The sequence below is a fragment of the Poecilia mexicana genome, unplaced genomic scaffold (assembly GCF_051168715.1).
Source record: "Poecilia mexicana isolate PSO_F unplaced genomic scaffold, ASM5116871v1 scaffold_11, whole genome shotgun sequence".
NCBI lineage: Eukaryota > Metazoa > Chordata > Actinopteri > Cyprinodontiformes > Poeciliidae > Poecilia > Poecilia mexicana.
This window is the reverse complement of record NW_028263380.1, coordinates 13,534,897-13,550,725: the sequence shown is the minus strand read 5'-3', so window position 1 is coordinate 13,550,725 and position 15,829 is coordinate 13,534,897. Positions and strand designations below refer to the sequence as shown.

At 38.3% G+C, this 15,829-nt stretch overlaps 1 protein-coding gene across 2 annotated transcripts in view; it reads left to right on the top strand.

Moving 5' to 3' along the window:
- Positions 1-5,266: 5,266 nt before the first annotated feature.
- Positions 5,267-15,829, top strand: part of fam91a1 (family with sequence similarity 91 member A1) — a 28,017-nt gene continuing 17,454 nt past the window's right edge. The window contains exons 1-10 of one of the 2 annotated variants that reach the window (XM_014988461.2): positions 5,267-5,799; positions 7,156-7,240; positions 7,590-7,741; positions 10,084-10,141; positions 12,961-13,028; positions 14,121-14,234; positions 14,752-14,842; positions 15,274-15,336; positions 15,538-15,644; positions 15,737-15,775. In XM_014988461.2, the coding sequence (XP_014843947.1) occupies positions 5,728-5,799; positions 7,156-7,240; positions 7,590-7,741; positions 10,084-10,141; positions 12,961-13,028; positions 14,121-14,234; positions 14,752-14,842; positions 15,274-15,336; positions 15,538-15,644; positions 15,737-15,775 (849 nt within the window). In that variant the 5' untranslated portion in view covers positions 5,267-5,727. The remainder of the gene's footprint in view (positions 5,800-7,155; positions 7,241-7,589; positions 7,742-10,083; positions 10,142-12,960; positions 13,029-14,120; positions 14,235-14,751; positions 14,843-15,273; positions 15,337-15,537; positions 15,645-15,736; positions 15,776-15,829) is intronic. The other variant, XM_014988462.2, reaches the window with a different exon arrangement.

Here is a 15,829-nt window from a genome sequence, read left to right as displayed (position 1 = left end):
TAACATTAAACAGACTGTGTCAACAGACCATCTGTGTTTGCCTCTCTGTCATTCTGAATCTCTCCCTCAGGACCCATTTCACCCTCTCTAAACTCTGCTGCTATTTCCAACATGTTATTTATTTATTTTATTTTATTTTTTTTCTACAATATTTCTCGTCTCCAGTGCCAGAATCTGACCCTCCGCAGTGGTGGTCTCTGTGGTGATCCAGGATAAAATTCACTGAAGAATTAGCTCTTGGTAAAAAAAAAAGAAAATCATTGACATTGTCCTGACACATTTAGATGCCTAATCATTATTGTGTATTATTAGATGACAGCGGCTGAGAGTGACATTTCACAGCCAGCGTATTTACCTTGGTCCACTGGTGGAGAATCAGAAATTAGACTTCATTTGAATCAAGATTTACAGACATACTGAAATATTTCAGTTGCGTCCCATCTCTACTTTAATTTGTTTCCCTAAAACAAAGACCTGTCAACTTTTAATACTTTCACGTTGGAAAATGGAAGTTATTAGTTTAAAACGTAGCGTCTAATATCTTTTATTCATGAATACTCTCCTTACATTGTCAACTTCTTACAAATTGGTGAAAGTTAAAATTGGCTTGGATTCATTTTAATATATGTTATATTCCTGTTCTAAATCGAGAAAGGGTTTTTTATGTAACAGTTGTTTTAAATTAACACTGTGTAAATAATTTCAATAGAATAGAAAATAATACAATGTGTCTGAGCTGAAAGGATTTGAGCTGAATTGTATTTATTTAAACACACCAGGTATGATCTTTTAATCACAAGGACTACATATTCCCAAGTAATTTCAAACTAACTTTGTTGGACACTTAGATTTAATCACAACACTATGTAGTCTTCAAAATATGAATGATTTTCTCATTGAAAAATAGTTTGTCCACATTCTAGATCTCTTCCCAAGTTTAAAGAATGTGGTAGAAAAACCCCATGAAAAAATCCATATTTTCATCGGTGAAAGGCTGCATCATTCATGCAAGAAATGATGCTTGACCTTTTCTTGATTATTCATCTTGATGTTGTTCACCACGTCGCACCAGAAGTCTACATGCCTACAGCTGCCAAGATTTCCAGATCATGCAAGTTAAGAGAAAGAATCAGAGTGATCTGATCGGGTTCTGATCAGTTCTGGACCATAAAGTAGCATCTCTTTTATCATGCTCTGTTCCCAGTGTTCTGGTGCAGGAAGCTGTTGGACCAAAAGACACTTGCTCCTCCAAAGCTATCGCCCCACCAAAAACTCTGAAGTCAGAAAACTTAACATTCCTGGCTATGAAAGTCTTTTTTTTTTTCATGTACTCTAAACTCTACAGGTTTAACCTTTATGATGCGTTTCCTGGTCTTGGAGTCTATGAGAGACGAGTGAACTTCTCATAAAGGTTAAACCTTTAGTCAGTTTAGGTAATAATTTTAAAAGTTCACACTCTAATCCACAAAACTCTCATTGTCGGAAGTAAAAGCATTCCGTAGAATGAATGTTGGCATATGTGTTTTATTGTTGTTGCTTGTGTTTCTTTTTACTTATTGAAATGATTAGAAAATAGACGTTGGTGTATTTATTAATTATTAGTTCTCGTTATTGTTTTCTTTGTAATCACTGACTGAATTGTAATTATAATCAGCGATAATATAAAGAATCTTAATCTGAAAAATATGCAGATCTTCTCATTGCCTCTTTATGCTTGTGATGAAGATCCTCCAGCAGGGAGACAAAAATGTTGATCCTTCAGACAATATTTTGACAGATTATGAGGCAGATTATTATGCTGATTATTTATGTGCATAAATGTGGTTTAACAAAACTTTTAAACTGCTTCACCCACTAAGGCAGAAGTAAATAATCTCTAATTTCTGGTTAGCTCCATAAAATTAAGACCGGTTGCTAATAACAAAAAAAAAAAAAAATGCAGGACACAGTTGACGCTTTTTGAGTTTATCAGGGAATAAAGCTTAAAACATATTAAAAACACACGTTGAGTCTAAAGCTGAAGACTTTATCAATATCTGTTAGCTAAGCCTGTTATTTTTCAGTCCAGCGAAATTCACGATGCCATGGATCCTTACCTCCTGTCCTTAGAGAGTCAATAACATCCACAGAATATCATCAGTTTGCTATGAATTGAAAAAAAAGGGGGACTAAAAAAAGTTAAAATATAATCCAGAGAGGTGTCGGGAAGGGACCATGACACAGAGAAATGACACAGAGTTTTCCAGCTGGGCGCTGTGGAGAGTGCCATGAGGCCACTGTGTACATTCCTTCATCTAAGAATAGCATGGTGGGCCACCGTGACTCTACCGGGCCTCTCATGTGACACGGGGTTGTGTGGCACCGCCGGGGTCCAACAGAGGCGGCGAAAACAATGGCCCCGGAGTGGGACGGTCATCCTAGGGTCTTGAATCAATCGTGAGGCATGCCCACCCTGGATGGCGCTTAATTGAAGAGCTCCTGAGCTGACAACCTGGTGTTTGAACCTTTCCTCCTCCACCTCTCTGATGCATGTAGTTCACTACGGTGGCAAATATAGATCTGCACTGATCAGGACAAACAGCTGTAAGAACCAGTGGAGGTATACGCGTTCAAATGCTGTGAGAGTGGGAATAAAAGTTAAATTTGTTATTTGTGTACACGGATATGCCAAGTAAAGCTAACCCTGAAATGCTGTATCATTCACCAAGTTCTGATTAAATGTTTTTTTTTGAGCTGAAGCAAAAGTAAAACCAACAATCTCAATGATTTTATTTTTTAAGTCAATCTGTTAAGTTTTGTAAGGAGTAACAATACGGGAAGGCACACCAAAACCAATAGCCATAACAGAAATCCATGACTTTTATCAGACTTCAATAAAATCTAAGAAGTGACTCTCCAAACAACCAGTGCCGTTCTAAAGGAGTCACATATGAAGGTGTGGAGGTTGATAGACTCCACTGGGAGCTCAACTTGAAATTAGATGTGTCTGATTTTTTTCAGTGACTCCAGGTGAGTCTGGCATAAATCAAATGATAAAAATGTGGAAAAGCAACCTACTTCTCTTTGCGAGATTTGTTTCTGGAATAAAACATTCATTTATTTCACAGCTTTTGCTCAACTCATGATGAGGAGTGTAAATAATTTTGAAAGGTATTGCATTTAAAAAAAAACAAAAAAAACTTTAACTTCAAAATTAATCTAAATTAATTCTTGGTGTAAGGGATTGCAATAAAGTCACCGACACAATACAAGCAAATTTGTATTATATAACTAAAGTGAATTAAATTCTAAGAGCAAACAATTTTTGACTCTCTTATTTTAAATATTAGTTGCACACTAGACCATGGAACATTTTCCAGTAAAAGTGAGTCTTTATTTTAAAGTAACATCTTGAATGTAGCCGCTCCCTGCACTCTGAACAGCTTAGAGAGTAGCTGGATGAATTATTGTCATGCTTGTTTAGTCTCATATGACCAAGATCTGGGGTTTCGTGTCGGCAGATAAAATAACATAGCTAGAAGAAAGTGAGCTGTCAGCACGATCAGCCTTGAGAGCATGTGGCGCTTTGGAGGACTTTGTCACTGACACCAGTTACTAAGTTACAACTCCATTCCTGCAGATGAAGGTGTCACTGGAAGACATGTGTTAAAAATAATTGTAAGATGTAGCATTTTTTTTTTTTTTTTAGAAATGCTAATTCTCACTTTCTCTGCAGCTGCTGGTTTCTTGCTGCTTGATAACGATAGGTTGCTGGTTATCACAAATGTGTGCATAGATATTTTTTTTCCCATGAAATATGGGATTTTAGTTTTCTTTCTTTTGTTTTGTAGACATAGATATAAAAACCACTGAATACATCAGTTTGAGTGTTAAAAGAAAAGACTGGAGCTCCTGTTTTGTCCAGAAGAAGTAAACAAAACGCCATCCATTTTTTATTTTCAAATCTCCCCAGTTGTGGGTGATCTGCTAAATAAGATTGCAAATATTTTGTAACTTAGTAAAAGTCATAATAGACTTCCTTTTCATTGGTTTAGATGTTTTTTAAAATCAATTTCACTGAGGTTAATGTTTTCCCTTCATTGTACATCTAAACAGGGGGAAAATATCCTAGCTTTAGATTTGTTGGAACTCTTAACATCCTTTGCTATCTTTGGAATTTAAATAAATTTATTTTGCTTATTATATCACTAAACTATCAAGACATCAATGTAAATAAAATCAAAATTCAACCTTAAAACTGTAGAAAAAAACAACTGATAATTTCTTTTACACAAAAATTGGTATATTTTTATTCTTAAATATTGTTTACATTTTTTTACATTTTCACAAATTCATAATTTATTTGACACTAGACTCACCTGGAGTGTTTGTTGCAAAAAACTTCATCCTATCTGAACAAAGCACACCGTTAAAGTTATAAAGTCCGAATAGCATTTAGCCAACTCCACATTTAAACTTGCAGGTTTTTTTTACTTGCATCCTGCTCCAATTAACCAGGTAGCATGCAAATAGCACTGACTGGTTGTTATGGAGATTTGGTCAGCTGCCACTTTCTGTTGTTCTAGGTCTCTTCACAGTGAGCTATGAAGATCTTTATAGAACACAAAAGAATAGAACATCTTTATTTTGTTGTAACAATGGGAACAAATGTGTTAGAAAAAAATGCTTCTGCAGTAAATAATAAGGGTTTTTGCACATCTTTTTAAGGAGAAACAGAGACTGCCACACTGCAACGATGGTGGAAAACGTGTTAAGCAGATCCAAGCATAATGAAATGAAGCTGAATCTGTAGAACAAGTCCTGCCACATCTTTGAAGTGTGTGTGCAGCTTTTGTTGCTCTCCCAGTTTGGGTCTTCACCTGGATTGCCTATTGTGTTACTTTAGCTGTCATGTCACAGTCAACTGATTGTCTGGGAATAAAAAGTTTTGACACTCTGGGTGCCCTCACGTGATGAGATAGCTATGTATTGAATTAATCAGAAAGTAGGACCTGCTGTCAGTTTAACTTTTAGTTGGTGTGAAATAATTGCTGTGAAATTTGAGTAGCTGTGGAAATACCATAAATGCTTCAACTGTTTGAAAATTTATACTCCTTTGCTATTTTTGGCTAGCAGATAAATGCTACTACTACTACTACTACTACTACTAGTAATTAGTAGTAGTACTACTATTTAGTACTATTTGGTACTACTATTTAGTAGTACTACCAATTATGATTATTATTAATAATAATACGAACAGTATATAATTGCTAAAGGATGCTAGCCTTAGATTATTCTCTTCACAACTAATTTGGAGGGACAATGGATTTAATAAACAAAATTGTATATAATTAAGTGTCATATCGCTGAATATTTAGACAGACCATCCGGCATCCTCCCTACAAGGACTTGAATCCATAATAATTTTGTCTAAATGAACGTATTTCCATTAGAAACATAGATTAGAGACAAAGTGAGCAGAGTTTTATCCCCCTCCGTCTCTCTCCTAAGGTCCATTCAGCTCTAGCGTCACGCCTCAACCGGAAGTGACGCTGAAAAATACAACAAGGAAGTTGCCGTTTATTGTGAAGGAAAATAACCAACAGGTTAAACGTCTCCTCACATCTGGGGTGTTTCTGCTGCATGCTCGGGTGCCAGGAGGGCTGAAGTCACCGTGGACTCGCCCGGGAGCCCGCTTCACGTCGCCTCGAAGGATTCTGCTCTTAGCCAGCTCGGTAGCTAGCAATGAACACGGACGTGGAATTTCACATCAGGCAGAATTATCCGTGGAACAAGCTGCCAGCGAATGTCAAACAGGTACCGTGCTTTTAAATGTTTCCCTTTGTGGGCGGCAGAGAGGGGCCACGGAGCAGGGGGCTGGCAATGTCACGGCGGAGCTGCGTGTGTCGTTCAGCCAGCTGTCAAGAGTCTCCTCCTCTGCTACGGAGCCGTAGCCGACCACCATCCATCTACTGAAGCCATTCAGCCTGCCTCTTCTCTGCTGCTCTGTCATCACATGACAGACGGGTTGATACGAGGCGCCACATGATCTTAGTGCGTGGGGGGCCCACCTGCAGATTCTGCACGCACACCTTCAAGCATTATCGGTTTTATCTGTGCATCAAGTACAACGAAGGGTATTTTCACACACGGTCCAAATGAATCCGTCCTACTGCATGCCTTGATTTTAAGCTCGGAAGGAAGTGGAGGGGGGGTTGCATTCAAAAGCTTTGTGCTGCTGCACGCATTCTAGTTTTATTCTAGTTTAAAACTTTCCGTCCAGTCACAGGCCTTCTGCAGGACTGATGCTTGTGCAAGCTTTAATGCATTTTATGAGGATCTTGTTTGGTTGATTATACTTATGAAGTGGAAGGGGGCGGGGGGGAGAATCTAGTTAGAAAATAATTCCAGGAAAAACCTAAAAGGTTTTGCATGCATTTATATTCAATCAATGTATACCAAATGGGGAATGTTTCCACCAGCTTTGCACATTTAAAGGTGGGACGTTCAGCCTGTTTCTGTGTGCAAAATAACTCAAGCTTTGTCAGAGAGCCATTGGACATTGTTTAGATTTTGCTGCTCTACCCCCACCTCAAATTTTTTGCACGGTCTAACAGGTTTTCTTCCATTTTTGCCTCATGTTTAGTCCCAACTCTCTCAAAGAAGCATCCAGTCAGGAAAACTGTTCACATTGCACAACCGGCAGGAGGGAAGCACACATAGTATTTCACTGGCCAGCCATGATGCTGACACCATGTTTGGCCGTAGCGTGCTGCTTAGGACGATGTGTAGCAGTAGCATTAGCCTTCCAACACACATAGTATTTAACCAGCAAGCCAAAAGTAGGACCTGGATGTGTTTTTGCGTAATCCACATTAACATCCTGTTGAGTTTAAATCTAAGGAAATTATGCTAACGATATGGAAAAATGACATTTCTAAAAACACAAAGCAACACCCAGGAAGGACATGTCTAAATGTCTTGGGATAAAAATGACACCACAGTGAGTCCTAGGCCAGGAAATAAGTCAGCACAACAGGAAAACTGTTCACATTGCACAACCAGCAGGAGGAACGCAGTTCTGAAAGAGAGTCCCTGTTCATTTCTGCTGCCTACATGGTGAGGATAATCCTGCCTCGATCTTCACAGGTGTGCCTTTGTTCTCTTTTGCAGAGTTTGGGGAACTCACAGCGCGAGTATGAGAAGCATGTGCTGCTGTACAGCATCCGCAACCAGCTGCGATTCCGCAATAACCTAGGTGAGCACGTCCGTCTGCCACACTGCTGCAGAACGTAAATGGATCGCAACGAGTCATGATGGAGAGATTAACGAAAACTGTCAGCAGGGATGCAATAGATCATGTATCTTTTAATATATTTGAGTTTAGAAAGTGGTTACAATAGAAAACTCTGCATGCAATCAAAGTGAAAGCAGAGTTTCTGCCCTTGTGACCTCCTGGTGTTCTTAGATAAGTGAGTCTCATTTTAGCCCCGAATTGATCAGCTATTGATCGACTGTAAACTTTTTTTGCCCCTTGTCTGTGACCTGACTGCTACCCGTGGGTGTGTGTTTTTTTTTTTTTTTTTTTTTTTTTTTTTATCGAGCAGTCCGCCACGTCAGGAAGGATGAGCGCAGGTACTATGAGGAGCTGCTGAAGTACAGCCGGGACCACCTGATGCTGTATCCCTACCACCTGTCTGACATCATGGTCAAAGGGCTGCGAGTCACCCCGTTCTCGTACTACATAGGAATCATGGAGGTAAGGAGTCTCTGACCGCAGTGGAGGGCTTGTAAACACTGAACACTTTTTTTTTCTGCCAGATCAGTCTCTTCTAAATCAGCAGAACATCTTCTGTTGTTCAGACGCTGCTTTCTGACTGACGGGGTGGATTCACTCAGAGCAGAAATTCTTGTTACAGCTGTGAAGATTTTCTAATTGGTTTTGAAACAGCCAGTCTCTGTTGATTTGAAGTGAACGATGACTTTAATTTTGGCAGCACAGCAGGATTGTGTGTTTTGGCTGGAGAAACGGACATTTACGAGGATGTGAGCTGTCACCAGCTCTGTGTCAGTTTCCGTTTTAATTAGAGAAAACACAAGTGTGACAATATTATTTGGCAAACCTTTTTGGATGTTAAATCATTAAAATCAGCATAAAGCGAGGATAACTTTTTACATATTAATTCAATTAAGTGCAACTTATAGATGCACTTAATTGTTATTCAAACTCCCACAATATAATTCACTTTACTATTAAAATAAAGGTTCTTGTGAAATCTACGCCTAATCCCCAGTGTCTAAGTCCTCCAGTTGACTTTGAGACGAGCTTTGGATCATTCTACGTTTTGGACCTTCCTCCTCAGCACATCCGCTGATGGATTCCTCTCTCTGCCACCAGGTGGCGTAGCTGCTGTTTCTTTAACTTTAAACTTGTGAACTGCGATTGGTTTTTATCATGCTGCCTACGGTCACTAATTTTACAATGCTAATGACAATATTTAAAAAGAAATTACAAAACTCTCTAAAAAAAATCCTTAATTGTTTCCAAAAGATTAAAAAATGAGAGCATTTTTAAAAATCTAGTGGCTTTAATTCATTGAAAGTTTTAAATTGCAGCTTTTCTAACCTCCTGTAGCTGGTGGCTGTGCTGCAGCGCTAATGTTAACTTGTACATAAAGAGGTGAAATCAGTAGGAATTTGGTGTTAGCTGTGCTATTTTTAGCTTCTGTGTATCTACATAACTTTTTTACTGCTTCATTTGTTTGCTAGTACTAACTCTAATAGAATTACCGTATTTTCCACACTATAAGGTGCACCTTCAATGAATGACCTATTTTAAAACTTTTTTTTATTACAAGGCGCACAGAATAGACACTACAGTTATTAGGGTTGCCACCCGTACCTTTGTTCTGTACTCTACAAATTTGGAAGTGTAGCAATAAAGAAGTGATCCCTGAGTAATTTATATAGTAGGCTGCCCCAGTCATTGTTTCACTCACGGTGTTGGTGTTGCGATATTGTGCCCAACTGCTTTCTGGGTAACACAGACCAACCGACACGCTGCCGCCGCAGTCTCTGTCTCTCTTCCCGCGCCCCCTTCCCGGCTTTAAATGTATAGGGGCTGGTCCCTTGGTAACCCTAGTGAAGCACCCCGGATGAATGTCTAAAGCCACTTTGTTGACATAAAGAATGTCAACAAAACAGTCCGACTCCGGTCGGCGAGGAGAGCCTTCCGCGACTGGGTCGGGGCGTGGCCGGACGATGGTCACCCTTCTCCGTTCGTGCACAGCATGTTCGTGGAGAACGTGGTGCTAAATGACCTGCAGACGACCTGATTCTAGACGGTTGGTAGGTAGATAGGTCAGTCAAACTTTATTAACTAACCAGCATTCTGACAACTATCCCAGCATTCACTGCTTCTTCTTCTTCTTCAGGCGAAAATGAAGTCGGCAGCTGCTTACCATAGTTGGTAGACCTGTTGTGGCTCAATATTGGTCCATATATTAGGCGCATCAGATTATAAGGCGCACTGTCGGCTTTTGAGGAAATTGAAGGTTTTTAGGTGCGCCTTATAGTGCGGAAAATACGGTAATCAGTAAAAATATGCTGCTGAAATAATTGACACTCCTATAAAATGTTGCAGGTATTTATTTAGCCACTTTTCCGATTATGTTCATTAACATACCAAATCTTCTGCATTACCACAAACTCTTTGTTTACATATGTGTATGCAGATGACAGTTGGAATATTAGATTTCTCCTCATTTGGCATAGATCCCGTTTTACTTGGAGCGATATGAGAAACAGACTCTGTTATTTTTGCTACTTTATAAACTGGAGAAAAGACCAGCAATTATATCTCTCAGCTCATTTACCAAGGCGTCTCCACCTTTCCCTTGCCTGCTTAGCTAAACTCCACGGAGCTTTAGCTGAGACTACTGAATTGCCGAAAGCTGTGTCACATTGTTAATCCATCTCCAGAACTTAATGAAAACCGGGAGCAGAAATTAGCTCGGTTGCCAAAATCAGATAATCCTTTTATTAATCAGCAGACAGTGACACACTTTAATCCCCTCTCTTCTTGTTTTTTCCCTCCTCCAGGATATTATGAACAGTGAGAAGAGTTACGACTCCTTGCCCAACTTTACTGCTGCTGACTGTGAGTTTTTTTTAGTGTTTATTTAAAAACTCTGTTTCCTCTCTTCCTGTCTACAACTGAAATAATTTTTAAGAGTTTCTGTTTCCCTCCGATGTCAACTCATTTTTTCCTTATCCGCTTGCATCTCTGGCTCTTTAGCTTGTTTTACAACTAAAAAATAATGAGATGTAGAAATCAGACGGCTGTTACTGGTCAGAAGATCATTGGAAAGTTATCTTAGAAGTTTTGTTTCATTCAGCAGGTGCATCTTAAATTAGATAAACATTAAACATGTTATTTCAGTTATTGAATAGGAAAATTGTAACGTTTATAAAGTTATACAAATTTAGTGACATATTTTAGGTGTTTTAGTTCTGTTGATTTTGATGATTACACCTTCTAGCCAATAAAAGTCAAAATACATTTTCTCCAAATATTACATAAGACTGATATAAATATTTTTTTTATTAAGGCAGAAGTATCATCCTATTTTGTCTATGCACTATGGAATATATGTGTTAGGGACTCCTTTTGCATGAGTTACTGCATCGATGCAACATGACACTTTTTTCAACCTTACTTTTTCGTTCCACTAAATTTTCTGTCTGACTTTCTGTTGCTTAACCTTCTTATTGTGGTTTTCTACAACTATTTACTGCATCCCTGTCAAATCCTGTGTTTTCCTTGATTGTGTGAGCCCTAATAATATATATATATATATATATTTTTTTTTTTTTGCAGAAATAAGTTATAATGAGTTGTCATTAACTGTAAGCCATTATCATCAAAATGAACAGAAACACTTTAATTTAATTACCAAAATAAAATAACTTCTTACTCATGTCGTGTAATTTCTTCAGGATCTGTTAATGAAACTTTACGTGAAGCAAGTTTATGAAACCAGAATAACTGAAAGGGAGTAGCTGCAAAGATCATACATGTAGTTTTGTCATGCTTGCTTGTATTAAAATATATTTTTAAGGGTGATACATGAGAAGGCATAAAACCAATAAGATATACTCTGATCCTTTTCATGCTAATTGTTTAGTAAAATAAAACATGACACATACACGATCCCAGCTTTGATGTTGATGTAACAAAAAAAAAAAAGCTTGAAAATCTGCATCACATGATGTCACAGCTCTAATATTTCTTTAAGCCTCTCATTCGAAATCCGATTTTGCAGTCGCTTTCATTTCGGAGTTCACGTGCGGTTGTAGTGCTCTCCGTTGCCAAGCGAACTGGGCTTTGGCATGGCTCGGTGAATGGCTGAGTCCTTTCAGCGCAGAACCTTCATGCTGTGGAGACAGAAGGCTGCGTTCAGAGGCTACCTCTCTCCAATAATCCCCTCAGGAGGAGCTTTGGACTGCGTCGCGCAGAAGTGGGCGGATGGAGATGCAGAGCGAGTGTGCCTGAAAGAGTTAGACGTGGGTGGATGTTTGTGTCCTGGTGAAACAGCAGGGTGTGTGCATGTGTGTGTGTGATGTGTGTGTGCTGTGTTCAGAGTCTGAATTGGAGAACATAATTACATGTTCTGTTTTTGGACTGGGCTCATTTGCACTAGATATTTTGCAGCACATAGAATAAGTGGTGACAAGGTTGGGTTTGAATCCTCTGAGAAAAAATATTCAGCATTTGCCAACTGCGCCAGAATTTCATCAATTTCACCAGATTCATGTAAAGGAATGAATATTTCCGACCTTTCAATTAATCATTCAGTGCTTTTTCTAGTGTTTAATGTTGAAAAAAGATACAACTTCTATGTTTTTTTTTTTTCCCTTTCTTGAATTTTTTTACTGCTAAATTTATGTTATGTTAATTTCTCACAAGCACTGTTGTTTAGAAGATCCACACCTTCACCGTCAATAGTTTTAGTTATTCTGCTCCATATAATGTAAAATTGATTATTCCCGCTTTAGCGTCTCTTTGTGTGTTATTATCATAGTAACAACCTGCTTAAACGCATCTGGGCGGATTTAGAAAGAGCTTAACTCCTCATGAGAAGTAAAACAAAAACACTGAGCCAGTGTTGACTCAGTGGTAGTATTGTCAACATTATTGGCTATCATTTATTATGGCTCAGTATTTTTCAAACAACATAAATCGATGATGTTTGATTTGTATTGTTAGTAAGCTGTACATAAAGTGGATGAAAACAAACACTTAAGAAAAATGAACATTTTATGGTAAAATAACGTCTTCTGAGAGGTTCTTCTGTGCAGTGAAAGAGTGAGTTTCTGTGAAACTCTTTATGTCGAAAACACCAGTGGGCATCTACACACTTAGAATCAAATGGCATCAAAGCTCCTCGGATGTGACAGGAGGCGTTTATGTATTAATAATGAAACTCCATCTTGTGTCTGTATAACTGGAACACTCTGATCGCAAACAGAGTAATAAAATAAAGACGTACTGACTTGTGGGAAATTAGAGCTGTTGACGCGTATTGAATTAGACACGAAAAGTGGTAAACTATCCAGATGAGGAAACGACTTGTCAAGCTTTGCACCTCCATAAATAGTTGCTTCCTCACTTTACAGCTGCAGAGAGAAATAAGTATTTATAGGTGAATAGCATGTTGTCAATAAATGCTGTTTTAGTCAGGTTCCAAATTGTTTTTTTTTTTTGTTTCTGTAAAAAAAAAAAAAAGGTTTATGTTTGTAAACGTTCAAACATATTTCAAGGATTTTTTATTATTATTATTATTATTATTATTATTTTTACATTCACATCCTTGTGTTATTCCTTCTTGGCTTTTACCAGTCTAAAAATATCCAGGACCAGATTGTGAGAGTTAAATGAGCTAATTTAGAATGTTATATTTTCCCGTCATTGCACAGGTCTGAGGCTGCTTGGCATCGGGAGAAACCAGTACATCGACCTGATGAACCAGTGCAGGTCCTCCAAAGTAAGATGCGTTAATTATTTTTAGGGTTATTCAAGGTCATGTTACTTCAGAAAATCAACAGAAGTACGCCTTAAAAGAACCGGTAAAGTTCTGTTTTAGTGGTTGCATATCAAAAATGAGAAACCACCGATTTTGAATCGACATGATTTAAGAAATTACACAGGCCATCTGATGGGAGCAAGAATATTTTCTAAAAGCATTTTGTTATGAAATAGGTAAGAGGTAATGGATAAAATCAACACAAATTGCTGAAGAAATAAAAGCATCCAGTTTACTGACTTGAGAACCAAGTCTAATTTCAAGCTTTACTAAACTAATAAGTTTTAAAGTAAACACCCAGTGCCTGTGTTTGGGTAGTGATCCGACAACTCGGCGACTTTCCTAATTTACTGTGAAGCGATGAGATGTTTTGCACACAGTATTGTTTTCCATTCATTTTAATTATTTGGCTTTTCAGCTTAAGGCTTTTTCTCTTTGTAGCTAAACTGACAAAGTGTTTTACTTGCTGAATATTTTCAGCATTAGCCAGTTTTGTAGAAAAAGGTATCAAAAAGGACATGTGGGTGCAGATTAGTGGCTACTCTAATCTAAAAACAAACGTCGAGGCTCTTCGCAAGACAAACGGCTCAAATTCTTATCGATTATAATTTAATAAAACATATAATTGTGCCAGTTTAATGTTACACAAAGAAAGTTTATTTGTGTTTTATGGATCAGTGTTCAAGCATGTAACAAACAAAGATATATCTGTAATAACATCTACTTTAAAAATGAAGACGTCCTGCAAGGAGGGAAGCCTAAATCTTTCTCTCTTTAGAAAATATAACCAATAAGGTTCAGGTGCTAAGTGTCTCACCTGTAAAGTAAATTATATTATATACATGAATATAAAGCAAATGGATTTTGCATGGCAAAGCTGAAAAATATTACTTTTAAAAAAAGGTTTTAGGTAATATCTACAAATTAGCGACGCTGAATGTGATGCAAACGTTCCCTCTTCGGACGTCTTGACGTTGATTGTGAAAATACCACAGTCCTGCAGTATTTGCCAAATATTTAACACACTGCATTTTCATTCGCTTCTGTCCTCAGAAATTCTTTCGCCGAAAATCGGCGCGGGACCTGCTGCCATCCAAGCCGGTGGAGATTTCCGTGGAGCCGTGGTGGGTCGCTCAGACGGGCTTCATCACCGAGGACGACATAAGGGTGTGGCACGTCTCCAGCTTGGGTTGTTTAAGATGGATTAGGATTCTGTTGAATGTCGTCGTTTATGTGTGACTCAGCTGAATGTGTATGAGGAACAACAAATAGATATTTGAAAGGAGAGGGAAGAGATTCAGAAAGTGTTTTCTTTAATGCAGCGTGTAGCTGAATGGATGCTTTCTTTGGTAATATCTGCTTGTTTTTCCTCACAGTCTGGATCGGGAGTTTTCGAAGCTTTTGATGCTCTGCATGCACGCTTAATCATGCTAAAATTTCTTATTTCTCAGGTTATTTTACAGATGAGTCTCCTTCAAACATTCTAATATTTTTCGCCCAGAAAAGGGGAAAAAAAAAAGTTTAATAACTTCTGAAAGCTTCACAGTTCTTATCTGCAGATGCATATTTACTCCAAGAGAAACATCAGAAGACTTGATCTCTCCAGGGCATTTTTTCCGAGCGTCCTTTCATATATTTTGCACTAACGCCCAACATTTAATGTTTTCCTTTTGGTTGAATGCAGATCTGCTCTACTGCGGAGAAGAAAGCCATCGACAAGATGATAGATTCTGGTCCTCAGCTGGCGGGAACAATAGAGTACAATGTGGTCCTAAGTGAGTATTTGATAATGTCCTGTCTGTGTACTCACTGCAGTCTCCCCCTTGTGGCTGTGAGAGATATTACATGAACATGCCTTTGAGCTGATGAATATTCTCTGACTATGAATGGTAATAATATTGATAATAATAGTAGTTGTTAAGTTTTTAGGACACAGGAAAGGTTAGATTCTTTTAGATTTTATGTGACAGAATGAATAAAGAGGACAACCACGTTTAAAACGGGGTGAATAATGTGACGGTTCCTAATGAATTACTTTGAGTTTGCCTAAAAGTTGATTTTTGTCCCCTTCTGTACAATATTTTTTTAGTTTTTTTTCTAATCTCCAGCTTTAAAAGAAATAACAGGTTTAGTATCTTAGTAAGGCTTAGTAAGAGTTTCAAGTGTCTTACTTGTGGTCTCATTTGTGTCATTATTTGTGTTGCAGGTTTGTATAACCGGGGCTTTATTTACCTGGACGTTCCCATATCGGATGACAGCTGCATCTCAGGTACACCACTCTGTGCGTTTTAATTATTGCTGCTTTAATAGACCTTTGAGCAGCTCAGCCTGGTGTGTGCTTGAAGAAGCATCATGAACTGAACTGAAAAGATGTGTTCGTTTGTGTGTGTATAGACACATTGGTAAGTAAAAAGCTGTGGAATCACCTCAGTGTGAAAACAGGGATTTTTTTTGGTACTTTCTCTTTCAGTGCCCCCTCTCGAAGGCTTCGTCATGAACCGTGTGCAGGGTGATTATTTTGAAACGCTTCTCTACAAAATCTTTGTGTCTATTGATGAGCAGACCAACGTGGCCGAGGTAGGCCTTGGACGTGTCCTTTATTACTCTCTGATGACTGTTTGTCTGATAACTGATCTTTTTTCTTTTTCTTCTCCCTGTCTGGTTCTCAGCTTGCCAACGTCCTGGAGATCGACCTGGATTTAGTGAAGGTGGGTTTATGTCTCAGGGTATCAGAGTAATATTGTGCAGATGTATCTGGCCTG